The sequence below is a fragment of the Lacerta agilis genome, chromosome 2 (assembly GCF_009819535.1).
Source record: "Lacerta agilis isolate rLacAgi1 chromosome 2, rLacAgi1.pri, whole genome shotgun sequence".
In the NCBI taxonomy this organism is placed as follows: Eukaryota; Metazoa; Chordata; class Lepidosauria; order Squamata; family Lacertidae; genus Lacerta; species Lacerta agilis.
The window spans coordinates 50,470,449-50,496,275 of record NC_046313.1 but is presented as its reverse complement, the minus strand read 5'-3'; the positions used below and the strand labels follow the sequence as shown (position 1 = coordinate 50,496,275).

Here is a 25,827-nt window from a genome sequence, read left to right as displayed (position 1 = left end):
CATTGGCTAGAGCCAGTCAGTTTAGACTCTCTGGCTATGCCAAACTCACTGGGGAATGCCTAACTACAAATTACATGCCTAAATGTGTAACTAAAGCCTGATACCCCACTTTTACCTCAGGAAAGGATGCAAGGGGGTGGGCTTTGAATGGGAGAGTGGTGGCAGGTGTGGGGATTTAACCCTTCCCCTACCTGTCTTTATCTGCTTCAGATTGTCCCTCCCCAATCTTGGATACCAATTTTCAAATGCACAGCTGCCACTAAGTGGGTCTGCTCTGCAAGTGCTTGCTGGAGTCATTCCTCATAGTTGACCTAAGCAGTTATGCATAAGCCAGGTGCACAATGGAGCCAATTATCCACAGGTTGTGACAATCAGAGCTATAGTAGTTAGCTGAGGAAAGCCTTACAAGCCAGTACTGAAACAGAACACAGAGTAGTTAGCTGAGAGTTAGTGGAAGGACACCCATGTCTGAAGGTAAGTAGCTCCTTCTGAAATACCTTGTGCAATGAAAAGCGGGTGAGATACGTTTTAAATAAATAAATTTCCAAATGCAGGTTATGTACAAAGGAACTCAAGGCAGTACAGGGTTGCCTTACAAAAGAGAACTGGGTGTATGGCTAAGTATTAGACTGGGGTTTCCAGAAATGTAGGGCTGGGCTGCACAGACAGGATTTTACCATTATTTAGAGAAATTGTAGATTTGACTTTAAAACCTATGACCAACCAGAGTTTAAGTTAGCATGGCACCCCTCCTACATTTGAATGCCACTCCTATGAATGCCACCTTTTGTTTGGATACCTTTTCTGGACATTTGGATGGTATGGATTAAACTGTATGTATAAATCAAGATAGATGCATGGATGTTTATCCTATTGTGAACGTGAGCTAGTGATTTTGATTTTGTTCTGTTTTTCCTGCCCCCCTTTTGTTTTATCTTTAATACATTTATAATAAATATGTAGGAATATCATGTTTTGAGTTTTACAGATTGCTAGCCAGGGTTTATTTTTACCTGCTTTCAGGTTTTTGTTGAGTTTATCCATTTTAGGTGGTCTTTGTAAATGCAGAGCGTTGCTATATTTAAAGATGGCTGGATTAGACAAATTCACACCTGTGTTTGTTTCATTAAGACATCCTTTCTGTCCCATTTCCCCCCTCACATATACCTGGGGAAGGGGGTCAGTTTGAAGACATGTAGATTTCACTCACTCCCCACAATGTGTGCACCACCTACTTCACTAATATTCTTGTGAGGGTGGGAGGAATGCCCAGAACAGATTTATAGGATGAGGGGGAAGCAAAGGGGGAAAGTCTTGTTGTCTATGCAGAAACCTTTGTGCTGACAGGAAGGTTGCTTAGAACTGTGTAAGACACAAACCTGGCTCTCCCCTTTCCATGGTATACCTGGTCAGGGTAGGCCACTGACTTTTAGTTCCCCTAATAAAGGGAGGTACTTGCCAACTTTGCCAGAGCTGTGAAGAGCCAACGGGACTTCTAGCCCCATGACCTCTTTCCTGTCCGAAACCCCAATCCTACAACAGTACAGATGATTATAACATTTCCATGCAATGCAAGATTGAATAGTAAAATCCCAACAAAGAGAACGAACAGGTTTCAGAGAGCTCTTGCCATGTTGAATAGCTGAAGATCAAGCTGCCCTTTTTCATGCATTGGTCCTCTACTGCTACTCTGTTGTTTATTGCCCTTCTCAGGGAAGCTAACTTGGCGCCAATGTTACTATTGTTTTGGCACCAGGCAAAACCCTTTTTTTATTCACCCAGGCTTTTTAAGTATGACATATCTATTTTATTGGCTGTTTTTATCTCTCTGCTTTATGGTGTCGTTTGAGTTGTATTTTTCACTTGTTATATTATTGCGAGCTGCCCTAGAATCAATTTTTGATGAAGGGCAGTGTATAAATAATATTTTAAATAAATTTTTAAATGGAGGAGGGAGAAAATAACACATCTAGAACAGAACTCCAACCCATCCATCACCACAGCGAATAGGTTCAGAAAGCACCAGCTTGAACCATCGTGGCCCCTGCTGTACATAATAGCTCTTGTATCTTTTAATGATTGCGTAGAAGAGGGAATTGCCGAAAGCGCAGGGGTGCTTGTCGTGCAGGGGTGAGAACCTGGGACAATATCATTTATCAAAGGCACAGTGCTGCTGAGTTCATTACTGTATTTGTATCCTTGAACTGCCTTAGGCCAGAATGCATGGAGTCACCCAGTTTTATCCTGTGAGCAGGTCTGGTCCAGCACAGAAGATTTCTGGGCATCCGTCTTGGCTACTGACATTCCAAGGTTTCCTTCCTCAGCTAATAATTGTGTTAGAGTCACTGTCTGCACTTCTGGTAGAGATCCACACAGGCAGAGGCATACTGAGCCGCTTGGCTGCTGGGAGCGGCAAGTCAAGTGGCACCCCCGGGGGCGGGGCCTCGCTCCGTAGCGTATGTGTCATGACGCATGTGCTGTGGAGCGCAGCCTGGACGGACTGTGCATGTCCGCACATGCGCAGTCCTGCAGGCTGCTGTGGACATGTGCAGTCCACCCGGACTTCCAAGCCGCCGCCTGGCACCCCTTCCATGCGGCGGCTGCTCGCACGGAAGGGCTGCCGAGTGGCGGCTTGGGAGTCGAACTCGTGGGGTGTGTGTGGCCAGGCAGTGGCTTGGGAGTCAGCCGCTGCCTGGCCACCCCCCCCCCTGCGAGTGCAACTCCCAAGCCGCTGCCTGGCAGCCCTTCCACATGAGCAGCCGCCGCACGGAAGGGACGGAAAAGGGGTGCCGGGCGGTGGCTAGGGAGTTGCACTCATGGGGGGGTGCAAAGTGTCACCCTCCCCAGGCTGGAACCAAGGGCGGACCGCCCCAACGCCCCACCCTCGCTACGCCACTGCACACAGGCAGGTTGTGTCCCTTGCCTTCAGGGAGGCCAAAAGCAGATTAAAAAGCCTGAGGGAAGGAGCAGGTCTTTCAGGCTTCAACTGGCACTGAAACATTAAGAATCGGAAAATGGTTGACACCTTAATGTCCTATTGTCAGCCTGCTTAGCCTACAGTGAGACACAAGGGCCTGAGCCTCCCTCACAATTTAACATCCCTAAGCCAGTAATATTCAATTGAAGAGGTTGGGCCTGCCCAGAAAGGTGGGATAGGCTGAATCTGAGGTGGGTCCAGGGCAGTGGAGGCTGCTCTGTTAGAGTGCTCAGCCTGTCAGTAGTCTCCACCTACTGTTGATCTCCCTGACTTCAGCCCTACCAACTCCCAATGGAACCAATCACCACTTGCCATGCAAGGGGTCTGTAAATGTAGACAAGAGGAATGAGGACTTGTGCACAACAATATCAATCTGCAGAATGACTCAACAATTTGCACTATAGTCTTGTGCCTACTTTTGCCCCACAGGATCTTAGGGTATGCACAAAAATTGCCATTTCCTTTCAGATGTTGCTAATGTGGGGCCCTCAGGTACACATGCTCTCAGAGATGTTTCTCAGTGCCCACAGGGTCCCCTCCCCCCACCAAAATTAAGACTTGAAAGAAGGATTATGTTGAAGCCATTAGAAGAGGTTGCAGTGTATGCTTAATTGTGGGGTGGGGTGTATGTGCCCATGACAGTTTATCTTGTTTGCGTGTGCCCACAGGCTGAAAAAGGCTTGTGACCCCTGCTATGTTGTTGCTGACAAGTGAATGGAATGCTTTGACATTATAAATCCAGCCACAACCTGCCTCAAATATGCTTCATAGCTGAGACATGACAATGATTCCTAAATGTTTTAAGGCACTGTGCAAAAATAAAAAATGGAAAAAGCAGCACAGCCTCTGTTATCTATTGAAGTTCTCACCCTAGGCTACTAGGGATGTTGTGTATATAGTTTCACTCTACCCACCGTGACTGCAGTTCTCACTCAGGTCCACAACATGCAAATGAAGGATTGAGAGTGCCGTTCATGGATTGGGTAGCTAGAGAGAGTTGTTACTGTTGCATGTTACTGTGTACTATACAAGCAGGCTGGCTGAGCCCTGCAGTCCAGTTCTATTCCAGCCTGAGAATAAAGAGAGCTGCTTGGAGAATCACTGTGTTGTCTGCTATGTCCACTCACTACTTAATAGCCTCCACCCACTGTCTTACAAATCTAGTAGACAGAACTAGTAGTTCAAAACTCAGTGCAGCAGCCTGCTTATGGATTATGGAGAAGAGGCATATGGATTATGAATTTTTTTTAACTTAGAAAAGAAAAACTACTAATGGTTAAGAGTGAGGATAATGTGGTTATGAATAGTTCATAGGACAAATGTTAAGGATACATTTCTGTTGCTGCCAAAATAATAGAAAGTAGGAAAATCTCTTGTTTTTTGTAGTGTGTGTGTTTGTGTATAAATTCATGTACCATAGCAATATTGGTAGCTTTTGTCCAAATGCACTGTTTAGTGATTTGATCAGATGTCACAGTCCTATTGGCTTAGATGCTCCTGATGTCACTGAGGGGCAGGTAGAATAGAAACGAGCAGCTGAATGCTTAAAGAAAACCAGGAACTGGAATCCTGAGGATGATTGTTATTCAACTAGATTCCCTTTTATGCCATAAACATATATATTTGAACAACATATTTTAGGTGCAAAACTTTTAGTGGAAAGTAGGTGGCTAGATGGATAACACTTGCTGGGATACTGCCAGCATGGATGAAACCCTGTCATGAATGTAGCCCTAGATTTACACAGATGTAGCACAGATGTAGCACGGAGACCAGCAGCAATAGTACCCATTTGTCAGAACACCTGTATTGATTTCAATATGCAAGTGCTCCTAATCCAATTGCATACACAATTAGCACAGATTGTTGTGCTGTCTAATTCACTGGCCAGTCTAGAACCACAGAAGCATGGACGAGGCTCAGCATTGATGGAAGCTTCACACTGCCTTATCCCCAGGGTTCTAATATTTTTCCTGCCTCTTGTTCAGTCCTCCGAGTCTCCCTTCCTTTGTTTGCTCTGTCCAAAGCTACATGACAGGCAGATTGACATCATGATTACAGGGCTTCCTGGCCTTATCAGGATGCTCTTTTCTGTTAAAAAAAAGAAAAAGGCTGCCCTGATGGTGCGATTTCAGCCAATCATACCTTATTAATCCATGTCCTCAAAGGGGAATTGCTCACCTATAAGCCAGCCCTGAAAACTGTTAACTCAAATGTAAAGTCCTGTTTATTGCATGCATCCGTTCCTTCGGTCAGTTCATAACTGATAACAATGCACTGGGGAATTTAAAATACAAATAACAGAAATATAATAGGAGGAGTCATGATTACAAAAGCCAGGCCCACTGAGATACAGGGACCAAGGGCACTGATGGACTCTTTGTGTTCACAGTTCTATGAAATGTGAGTTATTTGCATAGTTTAGGGTTGATGTTACAGGGAAAGTGCAATTCTTGTGGTTTTAACAGCTGGGTGGCAAGCAGAAATTCAACAGGTTAAGCATCTTCTAGTTTGGAAATACAGTAGGGAAAGTTTCCCTTGTTCACATTCTGTGTCAGACATTTTATTACTGTGTGGCCAATGATTTATTTGGGGGGGGCCTCCACTCCACCTGCAAAAAAGGACAGAAGTTTGCATATGACCCAAAGCACATGCAAATTTTATGCAAATCTGTGCCCTCTTTTGCAAATCAGGTGGAAGGGGCCAAAAATAAATCATTGACCACACAGTGTACCATGCCCAGAAAATTTTGTTGATGCTGTTGAAAACTAAACACCTTTTAAAGATCTATGAATACATGTGTAAATAACATTCACAGAACCTTCATGGAGACTTGTATTGCAGAATAACAACCCTACACTTCATTCTTCTCAGAGTCTAATGTTCTTGGGAAGCCACAACTGGTCTGAAGAAGACACTGAAGCCACTGCAGCTCAGCCAAGGCAGGAGAACACACTCACTTGGTTTCCAACAGTTAGTGGGTGGTTGAATAAGACCTGGTCTCAAACCCCTTCTTAGCTGTGATGTCATTGGGTGCCCTTAGCATGCCACCTCTTTCCCCTTTGTAAAATGGCTTGCTTACCTCAATACTTAGGAACACAGTATTTGCAAAGCACCTGCTCATTAAAATACTACAGCCTCGATTAGCAATAATACTACGGTGGGTGGCAGTATTGTAATGGCCCTGCCCTTGACATCTTGGGATGAATGATGCACACTTTCCAGTCTCATCGCTGCAGCAACTTTTGCTATTAATCTCTTAATTATTTCTCTATAACAAGACTCTGATATCTTCTTCTCCTTCTGGTTATCAATCTGCCCCAGGTCCATCTGGGAGTCTCGTTTTCAGCAAGTTTCAGCTGATGGAGGCGCATGAGTGATTTTTAATTAAATACAAGTTATTTGTTTCCACAAATATAGAGCCCTAATTAAAAAACAAACAGCATAAAACTTCATCTTTACAAGCACCCGGGCAGGAAGCAGCGCTGTCTGAAATGCTGACATTCAATGAACAAATTAGAAACATTTATCAGCTCAGGATGCTGCTTGCATATGCAAATTGGGCTCTAGCAGGCGAGCAAGATGGACTAGTAACTGGTACTAGGGAAGTTTGCTTGCAAGGGGAGGACTTCACGGAGTAACACTGTTTGGTGGAATCCTGGGTCTATAATAATAATAATAATAATTTATTATTTATACCCCGCCCATCTGGCCGGGTCTCCCCGGTCTAGTGGGGTATCACTCCTTGCCAGAGCTGCTTAGCGGCACCTCTGCACCCTCTCACATCCATGTCCCCCGGATTCCATTCTTGATTCCTTGATTGCACTGACACCTCCCTTTTCTTCCAAGATGCTCAGGAGAACTTACATGTTCTAAGGCGACCTGCCATTCAGGCTGTGTACAAACAACATTTTGTTTTAGAAGCAATGGAGAATCAGCGCATGTTTTGTCTAAGTAGTCCACACACAATCTATTCCTATTAAATTTATTACCCACCCTTCACCAGAGCAGTTCCCAGGGTGGGTTACAACAATTTAAAATTCAGAATTAAAAACAGTGAAAACATCTAGATCTGTTGCATTCCCCCCCCCTCGAAAAATGCTTATCGAGAAACATTAGGAAAATAAAAGCTCATTGCAGATTGATTCTGCAGTGTGACCATTTGAAAACAGATGTAGGAGGTCCTGACAGTGAGGGTGGTGATGTACCCACACCTGCCCAATGACAGTGTGGGTGGGCATTTGTCAAGATCACAATCCATGTTTCTTTCTCCACTCACCTGGGAAATTTGCAGAGAGAAAAGGGCATGGGTGACCTAATCAAAGGAAGGTTTCTCAACCACACATCAAGTAACATATTTTTTGTGTTAGATAGGGTTTAATGTGTATTCAGCCTTAGACACCCAGATCTGCATAGATTCAGTGGTAGAAATAAATCATGTGCTTTGGGGCCATTGAATCCCGTGATGTCACTATTACAGTACAGTCATACCTTGGTTCTCAAACTTAATCCATTCTGGGAGTCCGTTCGACTCCCGAAACTGTTCGAAAACCAAGGCACGGCTTCCGATTGGGTGCAGGAGGTTCCTGCATTCATTCGGAAGCCACGTCAGATGTTCGGCTTCCAAAAAACTTTCAAAAACCGGAACACTTACTTCCAGGTTTTTGGCATTTGGGACCAAAACGTCCAAGTACCAAGACGTTTGAGAACCAAGGTATGACTGTACAGTGTAGTCGGGCCACTTTATCATGGCCCATTCTCTGCTTGCATTTTCAACATGATTGTAAGAATAGTGGAGGCTTAATTTTTTTCCTGAGAAATGTAATTATTGGGAATTTTGAAAACACTTCAATAATCTTACAATTTATGTGGTGTGGTGTCAGCTGTTCTTCTCTGTAGCCTACTTTGCTCTTATACAAAGCAACTCTAAAGGGCTCATCAATGGGAATTTAAAGGAATGGAAAAATTACTCTTATAAGTATTACTCATGCACACAAAAGACAATAACAAGAAACAATACCTTGAGTATTTTTTCTGACAGTGAGGGTGGAAGAGGGGGTGATGAGCTGAGCCTTGATGCTACCTGCATCAATGAAACACTTGATTCAGCCTTCATTGCTGGAGAGGCAATCATGGGAGCTGATTCATGCTGAAGTTTGATGGGCTTAATGCATTTTCCCGCTGATGGCATGTTTGCCTCGAAAATGTACCAACCCGCACTAATTGTTTTCAACAGAGAGAATAATGTGAGCTGCTTGTCTCAGCTAGAGATAATTCCCAACAGGCTCAACCAATATAGTCATGCCAATGGTTGGGGATAATGGCAGCTGAAGTTCAGGAACATCTGGGAGGACAGAGGTTCTCTTTCCCTCATAGGAGTGTTTCTCAAACTTTGGTCCCCAGTTCTTGTTGGACTACAACTCCCATCTTCCCTGCTAGCTAGGGATGATGGGAGTTGTAGCCCAACAACAGCTGGGAAGCCAAGTTAGAGAAACACTGTCTTATATAGTGTCTGCACAGTATTTGCAGTCATGGTGAATGCGTTAGTTGGAGGACATTTCATTCGGCGACAAAGTACCGCAGCTTGAGAGCTAGCAGAAAAAGAAGAGATATTCAAGGTGTTAACTCAGGCGGACGACAAATGAATAACAACTACACATTTACTAAATGAACAAAAGCTATTTCATGGCTAGCTTGTAAGAGTCAATCATTTCCTTAATCCACCCTCCCAGATGCAAATATTCAGAAAATATTACTAAAATGAAAAGGACGCTGAGGATGCTGGCCAGTGAAACCAAACTGTCCCTTTCCAAGCTGAGTAATAGCAAAGAAAGGCCGTCAATCTACCATTTTTTTAAAAAATCTGGCAGGGCAGGGAGAACAGCAAGCCATAATGGGCGGAAGGGAGCACATACATCACTAGGCGTAGCAGACATGGGATTCCCTGGGGAGTCTTAACAAGGTGCTGCCTAGCCTAAAATCCACAGAAAATCTGACTGATAATATTGCATTATGATAAGGTCCTTCTGTCAGCCCAAGGCTGTGTCTCTCTCTCTCCCCCCCCCCCGGCCTGAAAGGTGTCTCACTTTCCAAAACCCATCCCCTTGATCTTCTCGGTGGACAGCAATTGGGGCTTAAGCCTGATGGAGAGGGGAGTGGGAAGGTGGAGGGGGAGAAAAAGCAGGCATTAAAATTGATAGCTCAGCAGCTCTGATGATAGAGAGCTTAATACTTGTTATGTGCTATGTCACTTATGGCTGGCGCAGCAATCTTACTCCGGTGACAAATTGCATTAAGGGAGGGATGAGAAAGCGAAAGCCTGAAAATTAAAAACAAACCAGTGGTGCTTACAGCATTCCTGTCATTGATGGGTGACGGACCTCCTCAGCTTTAGGCTAGGGTGTCAAGTGCAACAGAGACAGCCAGCTTTCACATTAGATTAGCCATGGAGATGCAGGCTGCATCCAGGCAAAGGGAATGGCATTGCCAGAAGCAAATGAAGAAACCAAGAGGTGGTCTCCAGGAGGAATAAGTCTGGACGGATTATATCAAGCTAAGTTCATATTAGTTCTCCTGTTGCGGGTGGGGCATACAGAGCAGCTTTCCTAGTCAAGGTCTGTTTTCTCTCAAATCCCAGCAGTTTCTGCCTGCATCCTTAGGAATCTCTCACGTTTCAAGCCATATGTGATTATTCCACAGGAGCACCTACTTTTCTATATTTGGTTTTACTATCTGTCGGTGCTTGGGAGTACAGGGTGAGAAAAAGTGGCCCATCCGGGATCCCATAAATTCCATAATGGCCTCCTTAGCTGCTGCTTTTAGAAAGCTGCAGGGAGCATGATTAGGCTAAAAGGGGGGGGGGTCAGTGGGTGGAGTTTGTGGGTTTCTTTAAGGACCTGCCTTCCCTTCCATGCTTTGAGCCACTGCAGTGAATGACCATTGTTATAACCCATTATATGAGTTTAATTGTGAAAAAACACAAATCTTTTGCTTTTTAAAAACCTCTGCTATCATGAGGTATATAAAGGAACCACAACCAATAATTTTAATACACACTTCTTTTTTAGTAATTTACTTTTTTTAAAAAGTATTTTTATTAAAGATATTCTACAAAGGTAGTGCAATGTCTCTCTCCTATTTTTTCCATGTAACATTTTTACAAATCAGTTTCGTTTGTTGAGACATTAGGAAGAAAGGGGGGAACGAGGTGGGTGGGATGGGGGGTGGGGGTGGGGTGATGATGTTTCTATTTTACTTAATATATGTAGGGTTTGGTGTCAGCGTTGTTTGTGCAGGTTCTCTGTTGTTCACTTGTGTTCCTTTGGCGGTGAGAGAAGTCGGGGTTGGCGTAGGCTGTGATTGTTCATTTGTAGTCGGTGTGGTGGTCTTTGGTTTCCTATGTGAGTGGGAGTGGGTGAGTGTTCTTGGTCAGGTTAGCCATATTGATTTGTATGCTGTCAGTAGATTTTTGTCATTATCTTGTTGGGCTAGTAATTTACTTTTGAATAAACCCGATACGTATCCCTTCAAACCTTCTCCTCGCTAGTCTTGCCATACTACTGAGTGTTAGCAGGAGCGTCCTACTCTCGTGTAGGATCCTGGCAGAGACACATGCCCAGCTGGCATGTTCTCTCCCTCCTGGTCGGTCGTTCTGGAGCTTCAAAAGCTTTCTTCTGGCCGAACATCACAGCGACTGATACCAAGAAGCATCAGCACACTTAGGGATCCACAGAGTCTTCGCAGCATGTGCAAACAGACCTCAGCAACTCAGTGTTTGGGCTAATCTACTTTATTTACATATAAACACACACAGAGCACTGCAACATGGCTCCCTCTCTAGCATCAGACAGCAAAGAGAAAGAACAAAGGACAATAGTCCCACTTCATGGAACATAGTAACACAAACATCCTGTCTCCGTTACTTCCCATTCTGTGGAATGAAAAAACATACCGTCATGTGATAGACAACAATCCCATGACTGCAGACACAGGGAATGAATCTCCAATGCTGAGAACCCTGGTGTGTTGCCAGGGCCCAGCTCTGGAACCTCTTCTGAATGCCAAGGATCAGTCCTGGAAGAGGGGAAGTAATGGTAACATGCTTCTGAGCACATACATTGGTCTTTCCCCATGGCTTCTCAGGTCAGAGAGTGCAGCTTCTTTCCAGGCAGGGAATAAACAACTACTGTATTTTCCCTCACCTGCTATTCGTATGGACACCCCTAGAGGCAAATAAGAAAAAGCAAACCAGGCCATAGGCTCTATAACTCTTGAAATGGTTTCTACCATTCGTGTGAGTGCCCCCAAATTCCTGATTAGACCGACTGTGCTGTCTGTACTACACAATTTTTAATTTTGATTTTAAAAACATACACAACTTGCGTGTTTTGACCTTGTCAGGCAACCATTCACGTATTTGTTTATTGTTTTATTTAGGAAAAATTTTATACGAGTTGATTGTAAGAGAACCTGTAAGTGGTTTACAAAACTATTAAGATGCTTCCAAAAAGCACCTCCAACATATTGTGATCCAGATATTTATCTATATGATATGCACAAATCCCATCACATTTCTCAGATGACCGTGTGCTTAACTGAGACATAATCTCTAGTTGGAAAGGAATGTACTTTTGTGTCCTGTGTGACTGCAGAAGACTTAAAAATTGCGTAATGCCACCATAAATGCAAACTTGTCTTTAGTCATACATCTACAGCACCTGACTCCTGTGAAAGGATAAGCATAGGTCCTGAGAAGTGATGGGATTGCCAAGGTGACGTAGAAATAAAGTAATTAAAAATAATATAAATTATGGGTTAACAGGCAAATGAGTGCATAGTTGGTGGTGTAATTTTAAATAAATGCTCTTGGATACACCACTTTACATACCCAGGGTTTAGTAAGGGTTCTGCCAAGAGATCATCATGAATGTGTTTGCAGCTTTACATTGGAGTATGTGAATCAAAGAAAATGAGGCAGTGTTAGTGAGGGTAGGTGGGGGCTCTTTGAAGTTGTCTATAATTCATTCCTTTCTCTTCCTCCCTCCCCTGAATCAGCCCCTACCCCCCCAAGAGAGACAAAGAGTGAGAAAATTCACACACACACACACACACACACACACACGTTGCATTTCTAAGGCTTCTGGGTAAAAACTGGATCCAGTAGAATTAGCCTGAGCTTGGGGGGGGGGGGCTGAAAGGGAAAGTAGCAAAGGGCATCATTCTTCCAACTTCACCCTTCAGCTCCATGTATTCTTCAAGGGGTACATCCTCAGAACTTCATGACCAAGAGGGCAGCGAATAAGGGGAGGCTCAGAGGCTTTGTGGTCACCAGGAGAGGGCCACCTATTGGTAACCCCTGTAGTACATAGATGAACCAATGCAGTTTTATGTTGTGAGCTGCCCTGAGATCTATGGGTGTAGGGCATTATACAAATGTAGTGATAATAATAATAATTATCATGTCCCTTTTTCAGCTTGCAATTTGGGGGCTCTCGTAGGCCCTTTCCATGCTTATAACTATAGCATTGGAAGGTCAGGTGGGTTTACCAACAGATGTGTGTCCTTGGCAATGTCTCTGAATTGGATACTGGCAACAAACAACTGGGGAAGGCTTTTATCTTGATGCCTTCCTGATGATCTTCCCAGAGACATCTGGTTGGGAATGGAATGCTGGTGCTCTGCCAAAGCCAGTTTGCACCCAACCCTGGTGTTGCTGTTGCCCCTTACATGTGGTGGTTTCCTAAACCCCTCTAGCAGAGTAAATAACGGGGTGCTATGTGGCTACTTCCCACCCCAGTGAATTCCCACCCCTGCTGCAAGCCTGTCAGCTGTGCCACTATGGTGCACTCAGAATATACAGTGTCAGCAATTCAACACATAGTAATATGCAAGGCCATTATGTTCAGCAGTGCTACTTTCCAAGAGATCATTTTCTCATCCATTAGTAATAGGTTTACTTGGTGCACTCTCAAAATCAGAAATCCCACCCAAAGTCAATGCAATTCTCTGACCAAGGATACTTGAATTAACATGGCTCCATCTCAAGTGAATCTTATGCCACTTGATCCAAATGCAGTTAATTGCATAGCTTACAAATGAAATGGATTTTGGCCCTAATGCAATCTACATCTTATTAATGTAACAAGTGAATGTGCCCTCCTGTTTAGATATATAGGAGCAGCTCTGGAATGTAGATTTGCACACAGCTAGCATTGCATAGGGAGGATTTTTCAGTGCTACTATGGCTATTTCAAGATTTCATTGAGAATGCTGTGGGGTGCAAAACAACAACAACCAGGGACTGCTCATTTGCACACCCTAAAAGCCATTATACATTCAGAGAGGTTTCTCTTCCCTAGAGTCTGATCTTACACCAGGCCCTGTGTGCTGCTGCTGCTTTGATGCAGCAGATTTTAACAGTTTCTGAAATTGGTGCCAGAAGGACAGCTTGTTCTCTTATTCTGGTGCTGGGGATCCAGCCATCCCTTCATCATGGCACGGCATCATACATCAGCACTGCCACACAAGTGCCGCAGCACAAGGTCTTGCAAAGGCTGGGGGGCCAAGAGAGTACAGGTGCACTCAAGCAGAGCCACCCTTGGGCTTTGAAGTGATGTAGATGCAGATGCTGCCCAACCTCTTTTGAGGTGGACATAATTGTGTCTGACCTAACTAAACCTTCTCCCCTCATCTCCCACTTCAGGCACTAGTAATCCCAACACTACACCTGAAAAGGGGATTGTAGGCTATATCTATTGTCACCTGTGATCATTTTGGCACCAATGCCGGTGTTGCTCCTCTGCCAACAGCGGGGTTTCTGCCGCCTGAGATGGTATCTTCACTGTGCCTCATAGACAGGCTAGGTCTGATGTTGCAGGGCATCTTGGGAAAGACGTCATAAATGATCACAGTTGGCCATTTGCTTTGGAAAGCAAACAATTATCCTCACACAGTTATGTGTGTATGCTTCTGGATATTCGTTTTTCAAACTGGGAGAGATAGTGGTTGGAAAATGTTAAATTGCTGCAATCTATTTTTTCTTAGGGTGACCCCCTAAATTCAAGGACTTAGGATTCAGCAGATTTTTCCATATGAAATGCAATAAATAAATAAATAAATAAATAAATAAATAAATAATATTTTCCAAGGAGCTCAAGGTGATGCAAATGGTTCTCCACTTCTCCCTTAATCGCCACTAGAGCCCTGTGAGTTAGGTTAGGCTGAAAGGCAGTGAATAGGCCAAGGTCACCCAGTGAGCTTCATTGCTGAGTGGGGTGCCAAAATGTCTTGGGCCGGCTCATGAAACAGGCCAAAATGACGCTTGAGTATGCACACAAGGAAGGTGAAGAATGTTGAAGGATTATTATTGCTATATATAACTTATGCCCTTGTGAAGTTGCTTTACGGATAAACCTTAAGTGTTTCACGGTGTCAAGTTAGTACTGCCCAGCCCATCTTGTTCAGTTCCCCTTCATTTTCAGGAGGTGGCCCCAGACATTTTGGCACCTAAAGCAAACCACAAAATAGCTCCCCCATCCCCACCAGGGGAGAAGGGGTGAGTGAAGCTCTACATCTGGAACAAGAAGTGGTGAGTGCAGACAGAAATGGAGCCCAAACATGGAGAAACAATACAGAGGAGTCAGCATGCTGGAGGGGACCCCAAGGTTTGCAGAAGTACAAAAAGAGGTCAAAAAACAAACTCATTAACCACTGAGTGTTGAGCATCGGCTAAAAAAGGAAACAGGGAAACAGGGAGGAAGATTGTAATGGTATATTCTGGAGGGAGAGCGTGGGTGGCTGTCAACTTGAACAGGAGCGTCCCTGTTAAGGTGTGCAACATTTTGCAGCAAATCTTACTTGTTGCCATTCTCTGAAAGAAAAGAAGCCTGTATTACTTTATTGCAACCTTTTCAGGCATTCAGTTTAGTATTTGTTCTGCATCTCTTGTAAGGAAGGCAGATGATTTCCTTCTCTGCACTCTTTAATGTCCTCAAATATTTGCCATGATCTCTGCATTCTTGTGTGAGGTGGCAAATTGTGGTTGTCTGTACCCTTTCCCCTCCATGTTGTGAAGCAAATTCCTCTTTGATTACAAGAAAATTATGAAGCACATGGTGTAGTTTGGAAAGGGGTTTGTTTATTACAGCAGTGGAAAACGTAGCATAGTGTCAAAGACAGAAGTTAAAAAGAATAAGGTATCATATTTTCCCCCAAATTAGGAATCACTGCCATAGGTTTGCCCATTTCTATTTCCAAGCTGAAAGTGGGAATTCTACTTCCTCTCCCTCCCGAAAGAAGAATTTTGGTGGTATTAATTTAAGCTTTACTCAGAGAAGACGTGTAGAATTTAAGGGACCTAACTTAGCCATGTCCATTGATTGCAATGGGTCTACTCTGAGTAAAATAATAATAATAATAATATTTATTATTTGTACCCCGCCCATCTGGCTGGATTTCCCCAGCCACTCTGGGCGGCTTCCAACAGAAATCAAATACAAAAATATCAAACATTAAAAACTTCCCTAAAAAGGGCTGCCTTCAGGTTTTTTTCTGAATGTCAGGTAGTTGTTTATTTCTTTGACCTGTGATGGGAGGGCGTTCCACAGGGCGGGCGCCACTACCGAGAAGGCCCTCTGCCTGGTTCCCTGTAGTTTTGCTTCTCGCAGTGAGGGAACCGACAGAAGGCCCTCGGCGCTGGATCTCAGTGATGGGGGTGGAGACGCTCCTTCAGGTATACAGGACCGAGGCCGTTTATGGCTTTAAAGGTCAGCACCAACACTTTGGATTGTGCTCGGAAACGTACTGGGAGCCAATGCAGATCTCTCAGGACTGGTGTTATGTGGTCCCGGCGGCCACTCCCAGTCACCAGTCTAGCTGCCGCATTTTGGATTAATTGCAGTTTCCGGGTCACCTTCAAAGGTAGCCCCACATAGAGCGCATTGCAGTAGTCCAAGCGGGAGATAACCAGAGCATGCACCACTTTGGTGAGACAGTCCGTGGGCAGGTAGGGTCTCAGCCTGCATACCAGGTGGAGCTGGTAGACAGCTGCCCTGGATACAGAATTAACCTGCGCTTCCATGGACAGCTGTGAGTCCAAAATGACTCCCAGGCTGCGCACCTGGTCCTTCAGGGGCACAGTTACCCCATTCAGGACCAGGGAATCCTCCACACCTGCCCTCCTCCTGTCCCCCAAAAACAGTACTTCTGTCTTGTCAGGATTCAACCTCAATCTGTTAGCCGCCATCCATCCTCCAACCGCCTCCAGGCACTCACACAGGACCTTCACGGCCTTCACTGGTTCTGATTTGAAAGAGAGGTAGAGCTGGGTATCATCTGCATACTGATGAACACCCAGCCCAAACCCCCTGATGATCTCTCCCTGCGGCTTCATATAGATATTAAAAAGCATGGGGGAGAGGACAGAACCCTGAGGCACCCCACAAGTGAGAGCCCAGGGGTCTGAACACTCATCCCCCACCACCACTTTCTGAACACGGCCCAGGAGGAAGGAGCGGAACCACTGTATAACAGTGCCTCCAGCTCCCAACCCCTCTAGCCGGTCCAGAAGGATGTTATGGTCGATGGTGTCAAAGGCCGCTGAGAGATCCAGCAGAACTAGGAAACAGCTCTCACCTTTGTCCCTAGCCCGCCGGAGATCATCAACCAGCGCGACCAAGGCGGTTTCAGTCCCATGGTGAGGCCTGAATCCCGACTGGAAGGGATCCAAATGGTCCGCTTCTTCCAGGCGTGCCTGGAGTTGTTCAGCAACCACCCGCTCAATCACCTTGCCCAAGAATGGTAGATTTGAGACTGCCTTTATTTTATTTACGTTGGAATTAGATTTATTAAAGTGACATTTCCCCCTGTATGGTTCCAGTTAAGCATCCTTCTTGTGAAAACTGCATCAAAACAGGCAGCTGAAAGGTTCTGCAGTGAGGACCACATAGGCACTGGAATTTCTGAGCTTATTATGCTTATCCATCAGATGTGCAATTTCACTTTCTCTCTTAAACACTGAAGTCTGCAACGGGGAGTGTGTGTGTGTGTGTGTGTGTGTGTGTGTAGGGGGTTTACTTCATTATGATCCTGCCCCAGCTGGGTATGATCTTTGATTATTTTTTCCCTTGTAAAGGAGCCAGCATGCTGATAGGGAGGAGAAGCCAGTCACGCTGCTATATGAAACATGAAACGAACATTTTACACAATGCATGCTTTACATTTGAATGTATTTGCTTCTGTAGCATCTGCATGCAGGGGTCCTTTGCCAATTTAATCACCCTGTTTGTTGGATGGCTGTGGCAGGAGGGGAGGCACTGACAGTCATGCTTCGGGCACAGAACAAGGGAGGCAGAACTATAGTCCTCCAGGGCTCTCTGGACTTTCCAGAGGCAATAGCAGTCAGCAGGTCAAGGTGGTGATGCTGAATTGGCTTTCCAATGCCAGGGTCGCTCCTGGTTATCAAGAAGGAAAGGGGTGAGGAAGCAAGGTCAGCACATTGGCAAAATCTTGGCCCCATCCACCTAAAAGGTTCCCCGGGAAGGAAGAATGCAGCTGAAAAAGGCTCCCCACCCCCGGCATCAAAGCTCCGCAAAGATGGGTGTCCATTTTAAGTAGGCTTCATAGTCTTTAGTGTCCAGCATGGAATGTGTTATTATGCTTGCGAATTTTGTTCCTTGCTTGAGAATTGGAAACTGAAAGGCTGTGTCATCAGTTTCCATAGCAAATTTGGATCCTGGCTGTTGGGATACATCTTTTCATTCATTCATTAACATTTTTATGCTTACTACTATAAAATAATGACCTTGGAGATAGTGTTAGACTGCTGTCAGTGCACAAACCTTCCTATGAACATGCATAAGGAGGTAGGCCAAGCAATAGTAGGCACCAGGGGGTGGGCAGACACTGGGGGCAGCCTACCCAGAGCCCCTGAGAAGCTTAAGCCAATCCTGTATATGATTATGGTTGTGTCCTATATCAATTACAAAAGGAGGAATGAACATTAGATGTTGATCAGTGACTAGGTGGTACTTCGTGATTCTATTTTGAGGGAATGCACTCCATAGATTATGCCCAGCTCTAGTGGTGCAACAACAAAACTGCTAGCACAATGGCAAAGCTAAGCAGAGTCCAGTATGATTTCAAATTAGACGGGGGACCAATTTGCATCCCGAATTGCAGAGGATTGGACTAGATGACCTTCAGGACACCTTCCAACTCTACAATTCTATCTGTACTATTGGGATTATACTTTTCTAGGTATATTATAAACTCCACTTCAGAAATTATTTTGTATCATGATCATGTTGTCCACAGAAGTCCACAGTAAGGGCTCATCCAGGTTTGCCCTTGCCCAGCCAGTTCCCCCAAAGGAAACCCAATCTTTACTGCTGAATTGGAGTAAACTTCAATAGGGTTTTCTCCTGTTTGCTCTGATTTATTGCTAAAGTGCAGGTTTTCCCAGGAAAAGGGATGGGGGCAAGGGCAAATTTCTCGGACTCGTGCCTGGAAAGCACAGGAGAAGTGGAGCACAGCTTGTTCCTGTGCTTTTAAGGCATGGGACAAGCAGAAGTGTGGGGGAGCCCTCTATTATGACAAGCAGGAGATACTATTAGTTGTAATAAAAAAAAGGATTTTGGATGTGTCTGTTTCAGTATTTTTCTTTCTATCAACAGGACCTTTTAATCCCTTGTAAAATGATCTGAATGATATAAAGTAAATGCATATAGATTTCACAGGCTTTTTAATGGCCATGCCTTGCGTTGTAGACTTGATTAGCTTTGATTCTGTGTGGAGTAATCTGTGTTGATTATCTTTCATGACTAGGTTATAGTTTCTGTGATAGATGACCTTTGTTCAGAATGCAGACACCAAGACCAAAATAATAAACCCATGCTGGGAGAAGGTTTCATTTATTAGAGTACATTTTCCCTGATACATTGAAATCAAAGTTCCATCTTTCAGAAGATGATTACAAACACCATAAAAGAAACCCCACATTTCACCTCTCTCATCAACCAACGTGCTGTATGGCAACCCAACTAAATAGATCTGCCAATCCTGGCTGCGTTAGGCAAGCACTTGACTCCTGATGCGGGATTTTGAAGGGGCTGAGGAGGCTGCCCCTGATAAAACTCAAATGGAAGATTTTTTGGCAGCTCGGCTTTTCAGAGAGGTTTAGACTGTGGGTTAAAAATAATAGCCCTTGTCACTTCACATAGCCTTGTTATTGGAGATATTTAGTGCTGAGGCTGGGCTGTGGGGGTAGTATCTAGGATGTGATCATGTTGCTTCCTGCATCAGTGAACACAATATTGATTGTGAGCTGTCATGGCTTGGGCACACTTTATGGTACTCCAGCAGGCTGCCTTCAACAATGAATCATGCCACATCTCTCATGCACTGCATTATCGTAAGACAGCCATAAGAGCAATGGGGTGTCCTTCCTTAATAATACACCTCTTGAATATCTCTGTAGCTCTTCTAAAATAAGGCAAGCATCCAAGAAATTAGCAAACTAGCTCCTTAATGCTGCTATCATTTATTTATTTTTGGATTCTGAAATCCATCCAAGCCCATGGTGGTGAGCCAGAGTTTCTTGTCATAAAGCTTTCATTTTTCAAGTGTGAGGAAGTGAGCATCACTAGGACAGACAGAATGAGAAATCTTTCCTTTTTTGCCCTTTGCCTCTCTAGCCAAGCCACCAGGCTCTTTTGAACAGGTCATCTCTAAGCAGAGCTTGATGCCAACATACTGTTAGAGCACATGACCCAGTCACTATATTATAAAATGTTGGAAAAATCTCCAGATGAATCTCCTCCACAGAAATGGTTGACTCCCTTCTGAAAGTTCAAAAGGTGTTATAGCTGTCTCATACAACAAATCAGCTTGTCCATTCAGTAATATGACAAATACAATTGGAAACTGCAAACAAAAAATAGCCTATTACGCAAATATTGGATGGATAGTTACACAGCTGGATACTAAGCGCGCTGGGGGCAGAGGCATTATGCACTTATGCCCCTCTCAGATCCATGGGCTACACTTCCCTGGCCCTTTGATTCACCAGTTATTCCTTAAGGTTTCTGAAAGGTGAACTCTTTCCAGTCTGTTCTCCAAGCATTGGCTCCTCCCACCCAAGTCTCTTCCTTCCTGCTTCCTGTTCCACCCAAAACTCACTCATTAGTAGACCTAACCAGCTCTGTGGCCATCAGTATTGCCGCACAGCCCTATTATTAAAGGAAGACCTTTAGCAGAATGTGAGGTGATGCAGTGGCAGCAGAGATGGCTCAGAAACAATCCTAGGTACTGTGAGGCATGTGTTGGCCCTGAGAGGAAAGGCGGGGCACCTTTTGACATGTGTGATCTACTCAGCTAGAAGTGTCCCACCTACTGAGAAAGCTATGCCAGATTAAATTTGTCTTCTAGTCTGACAAGAACTTTCTTAATGTCCACGTTAAGCTCTGGTGTAGCTGGCACATGGGAAGCAGTTGGGTTGTAAATCAGGGCATTGTCATGGAATGACAATAAGGAGAAAGGAGTGTGAAAGGAACTTCACATTCTTTGGCATTATGATGCCCACAGTCGTATGGAAACCATCCCTTCCCAGCCTATGTTTGCGTATCCTTGGAGTCTTCCTAGTCACTGACTGCTTATGTGTGCTATGCTCTGTGGGGACCCTTGACTCGAAACAGATGATGGGAGACAACCTGAACACCTGTACTTGGTGTGGGTCACAGTGCAAAAGCCTGGTTGCAGCGAGTACTGTCAAGGATACACTTGAAGGATGCAAACCATAGGATGGTACTGTGAGCTCTTTCCATGCAATGGGCTTTCCAGCTCCCGTAAGTACTCTGACAAGAGCACTGGATACTGTTTGATAAGCTATTATTGAAACTCTTAGGAGTGTTTCCGTTGTGTTTTATGATGCAGCAAGAGAAGGGGAACCTGAAACCCTGGTACATACATCCAAAGACATCGCTGGATCAAAACCGTAAGCATTTATGCCAGCATCTAACCTCGCTGTACTGAGGTGGTTTATTTCTGAACACCTAAGGCTGGTGACAGACGGGATGGAAACCATTTTCATTGTCCTTCCTTTTTGTGAGTCTCCTCAGGGGCATCTGTTAGCTGCCAAATGCTGGACTAGATTAACCTTTGATTAACCCAACAAATAAACCTTTCCCTTAAAACCTGTCATCTTTATTCTCTGCTCATAGAACACACATGAGACCAAAGTGAAGCAAGAGATTCTTAAGTCTAGAATCCAAATTCTAGATGATGTTCTTTGTGTGAACGAGCCCTTTGAGTCTGCCATAGGGTGACCTTAGTGCCAATGGCATAGAGTTGGGATCCTCACTCAGAATTTGGAAATTAGCAACTCCACACCAGAACATCTTGGAGACAATTTTACTTCTGATACCAGAGTGCAGCCTTTCTTTACAGGAAGAAAAAAAATGACCTTTTTTAAATTAAGAAAAATGACTCATTTACTCCTGCTATTTTTTTTATCATTTTGTTTTGTTTTGTTTTTTAAAAAAAGAGGTTACTCCTGAAAGCCATTACTTGTAATAAATTTATAAGCCAGCATACTTTTTTCCCCCTGTAGTCATTCCTTTAAACAAGGCAAAACATCTAATTTGCCCCTGACCTCAGCAGTCTCATGAAGAGCAGGCAGGGAGTTAAGTAGTTTAATAACAATGAAAAAGCTTGATTCCAAATATCTGAACTTCTACTTCCTCTTGCTCCCAGGACTATCAAATCAATGTCCCCTCCCTGGCTTCCATGCAGCCTTGTAGTGTTTTGATGTCTCTTGAGAAAGCTGCAGGCAAAGTCTTGCTCGTAAGGTGTAAGAGGTGGTCAGCTGGGCACAGGAAAAGGCTGGGCTTTTAAGCATCCTTTACTCGAGAGGGTATTTGGAAATTCTTGTATGCTTCATGGCAACAATCACAAAGGTCGGAGCTACTGCCCCACTTTCACAATGAGAGGAAACAAGAAGCGCATTGATCTTCAGATATCCACCTTGTCAGAGAAAGCATTGGTTTTATTTCTTGTAGGTTCTGTTCTCTGATCATAATTTTATTTACTTGTTTTTATTATTATGGTAGTTTGTTTGTTTGTTTTTTAAAAAATCCCACCCTCCCAAACCAATCAATTATTCAAGAAAGGCAAGACCTAGATTAGATCCTTGTAGTGGAACAGGATAGTTTACCATGCAAAAACGAAGAGCTAGTGTAGCTAATCTTCATATTGCGGAACCATGGACAACCTCTCTTGGAAAGCAGCCAGGCGAGGATAGCAATACATGTTGGTTGGGTGGCTATTTTTTCTGTGTGTTTCATTTAAATTCCATAAATTAGCAACTCAAGAGTTTGTTCTTTTAAAAGGAGGAGAAAAAAGAACAAAGGTCTACTGGAATAAATAAATAAATAAACAATATTTAAACACGCACTCACTACTAAAAATAAAAGAGGAGAGGGAGGAACCCTCCCTCCCACACACAAATACATATTTATGTCATGCAAGAGATTGAAAGAGAACTTTTTAAAAGTTCTCTCAGCCAAAGCAAAGGTAAAAATTTTAAAATTAAAATAAACACACAGGAATTGCAGAAGAAAGCTCAGATTTGTTTTGGTATGCAAAAAAGTTGCATATTGGAAGCATTGGGTTTCTTTTTTGTTTTGTTTTGTAAGGTATTTTGTATACCAGCAAAAGGCACCACAGGATCAACCCAGCCAAATCCCTATGAGGACATCTGTAAGGTGTGATGAAAAAAGGTAAGAGCCCTCAATAGCACACATGGTTCTTCATGAACGATGAGTCAAAATGTCTGTACTGTGTACCTGTTTTTTTCTGTCTTGGCTTTGCTTTTCTTCTGTCTGAAGGGCTTTCCAGAAAACAAAAAAGGGGCTTAGTGATCCTTAAAGTAGCACTAGCATCATGTCCGCATGCAATGATGGAAGGACAAAGTGGACTTATTGCAAGTGGGACAGAGATGCTTCTGTGGGCAATTCTCATATTTTTCAGCTGGGGGGAAAATTAAGAGGGTGGATTTGTGTTCTAGCACTGAATCAGAACTATGAACTGATTGAAACTAAAGGCGGTGGGGGCAGAATGATGGAATGTCACAAAGGCTGTAGGCTGAGACATTGCTGTCATGCACAATGCGTTGGTAGCAAGAGCTTAGGACTTGCTGCTCTTTGCCATTGCCAAAGAACAAATACAATTTTTGTATGAGGTCACTGGCTTGAATGGTATAGAGGGGGGAGATTCAGCATCTCAAACACTCGGATCCAGCCAAACATAAGCACACAAGCACTTTTGCAGTTAAAACATGTGCTTGTAGATCTGTCCCATTGAAATCAATGGTGCTTTAAAAAATATTTAGATTATGCTGGATTGTACCCTAGGGAAAATTAAGTTAATGGCATAGTCATGGTAGTCACCACAGATGTCAGATACCAGCCAATAGGAGGTTGTGACACCTGTGCAACATAAAATGGCACGTAAAAATGCAACAAGTCCTCTAGCTGGAGAGAACAGGGCTGGGGGGGGGGGAGCAGAAATGGCATTTCAACCAAAGCAAAATCTTGTGGTTTTGCAATACATTAGCTAGCTTGGGCAAAAATACATTTGTACCTCTCATAACAACAGTGTTACAGCAAAACATTTATTGTGTGACAAATATGCACAATAAATGATAATCTGGAAAGGCCCTGAGTTGATAAAAGGTAAATGCCATTTTTAAAAAGGGGAAAGGACAATTGGGGGGGGGGAATGAACCAGCAAAGGAAACTGAATTCCTGTTTGGGTATGGCTGTAAAACCCAAAGATCTCCAAAACTGAAATTGGATAACTTAATCTTTAGGTACAGTAATACATCCTCGTATTTTATGGCCTTGCTTGCATTTTTTTTTTTTGTAAATATTACTATAGTCTTAACTTCTGTATAAGTTGGCAGATGTCTAGAACAATATTTTTAAAGAAACTAAAAGCTACTACTGAGTACTGGGGGGAAAATAAAGCGCAAATAATTCAAGCTTGCTGTTGAAATTAATGGTGTCACTTTGTAGGTCTCAATACTTGGAAGTCAAATGTTCCTAATGGGCTTTGCCAACCCAATTTCTTAAGGTTTTGGGGAAAGCAATAGACACTGGAATCTGAGTGCTTGCCTCTACATGACTAATGTCTGCAGAGGAATGACAAAACAAATACGGAGGAGAAGGGAAAAAAATTAAATGGAAGAAACATTTTAAAACTTGTGTTTGCTAGTTAGTATCCAGTACGTAAGATTCCTAAGGAACATCTCCCCCGCCCCTTCCTAGTTAACCTTGTCCTGAAATATATACAGGTTATTTGTTGCTGCCACTGCTATGATATTTTCTGAAGGATGCCAAGCTGTATGCAGGATCTTCTTGCTAAAGTCCAGACTGTCCACACTAATTTCATCTTTTCTCCGTTTGCCCCCCACACAAACTTTGCGGGGTTTGAGGATGGCACGGGGTTTGCTGTTTTCCCGTGAGGCCTCCAGGGTCACATCACGCTTGGTGTTGCGATCAAACATTCTGAAGAAATTGTTGTAGGAGCCGGTCATGATGACACTGAGGAGCAAGCAAAGAGAATGGGGTGAGAACAGAAATCAAATCAGGTGACGTACCCAATAGAATTAAAACCTGTTTCATTTCCCTTCCCATGCGTTTTTTGCCATACCCAATGATGATGGCATTAGCTTAGCCTTAGATAAACACTCCAGGCCCCTTAGAAAAAGAGGCAGAGAGGTGTAGAATAATGAATGGGGTGTAGGTGGAATTTTCTGTCCTCCAGATCTGTTGACTGAGGTGAGGTTTCACTTCCCCTGGTGGTTGGGCTGACTCCAGTCAGCATGATTCTTTGTACAGCTCACTGCAGCTTCAAATCCTATTTAACAGGTACTGGGAATTGGGAGCACCTGGCCCCAGTCCTGCCATTCACCGCCTAGGGCAGGGCCTGATGGGCTCTATAAAGGACAGCTGCTGGGCAGAGAGGGCTCCGTTTTGTTTTGGTTTTTGTTTAAATTGCTGTTACCTATGTCATTTTAAACTCTGATATTAATGCTGTATTCTTAGTTTTAGATTTTGATTTATTTATATGGAACTTTTCCCCATTTTGTTGTGTATTTTTTGATGTGGTTTACTTACTAAAGACATAAATAATTATGTAAATCTGAAGAAGTGTGCATGCACAGGAAAGCTCATACCAAGAACAAACTCAGTTGGTCTCTAAGGTGCTACTGGAAAGACTTTTCTATTTTGTTTCGACTATGTAAATCCTGTCATGTTGTTGTTGTAAGCCGCCTTGAGCATTGTTTTTAACTGTGGAAAGGTGGTATACAAATAAAAATTAAAATAAAAAAATAAGGAAACATAGTGTAGGGAGCCCTATTATACTCCTTCTTCTCAGCATCTTGTGTGCCCCCCCCATGGATTGGGTGAAAAACATAACAAAAAAGCTTTCCACATCAAAGAGGCAATCAACCCAATCTGCACTTGCAGTACTTAACCATCTCAAAACAGAAAGATACAAATATGGACTACAATGGGATTCCTTAATCTGGTTTTCTATCAATGTTATTGACTTTCAGTTCCCACCATCTCTCATCATTGGTGATGGGAGTTTGAGTCCAATATTTGGAGGTTATCTGCCGACATGCCATCTTTTGCCATGCTTTCAGGTGTCTGGATCAGAGTGACCACTACTTCCACAGCAAAATCCCTGTCCTCACACCCCCAAGTAAGAGATAGGAAATCTGTGACCCTCCAAATGCAGCTGGACTCCAAATCCCATCACTACCAGCCAGCATTGCCAATAGCAAGGGA

The 25,827-nt window shown here is 43.7% G+C and overlaps 1 protein-coding gene and 1 long non-coding RNA gene across 6 annotated transcripts in view; one reads left to right on the top strand and one right to left on the bottom strand.

Moving 5' to 3' along the window:
* The first annotated feature begins 370 nt into the window (after window positions 1-370).
* On the top strand, window positions 371-25,827 carry LOC117041324. Of its 2 annotated transcripts, XR_004425953.1 has the most exons (5): window positions 371-474; window positions 22,666-22,749; window positions 24,046-24,103; window positions 24,465-24,620; window positions 25,683-25,827. It is a non-coding gene; the product is annotated as an uncharacterized LOC117041324 (long non-coding RNA). The 2 variants fall into 2 exon arrangements; XR_004425952.1 differs by lacking the exon at window positions 24,046-24,103 and having other exon boundaries at window positions 372-474.
* Window positions 23,622-25,827, bottom strand: part of PPP2R2B (protein phosphatase 2 regulatory subunit Bbeta) — a 241,500-nt gene continuing 239,294 nt past the window's right edge. For all 4 annotated transcript variants that reach the window (XM_033139986.1, XM_033139988.1, XM_033139989.1 and 1 more), the window contains one exon: window positions 23,622-24,573. In XM_033139986.1, coding sequence (XP_032995877.1) covers window positions 24,294-24,573 — 280 coding nt within the window. In that variant the 3' untranslated portion in view covers window positions 23,622-24,293. The remainder of the gene's footprint in view (window positions 24,574-25,827) is intronic.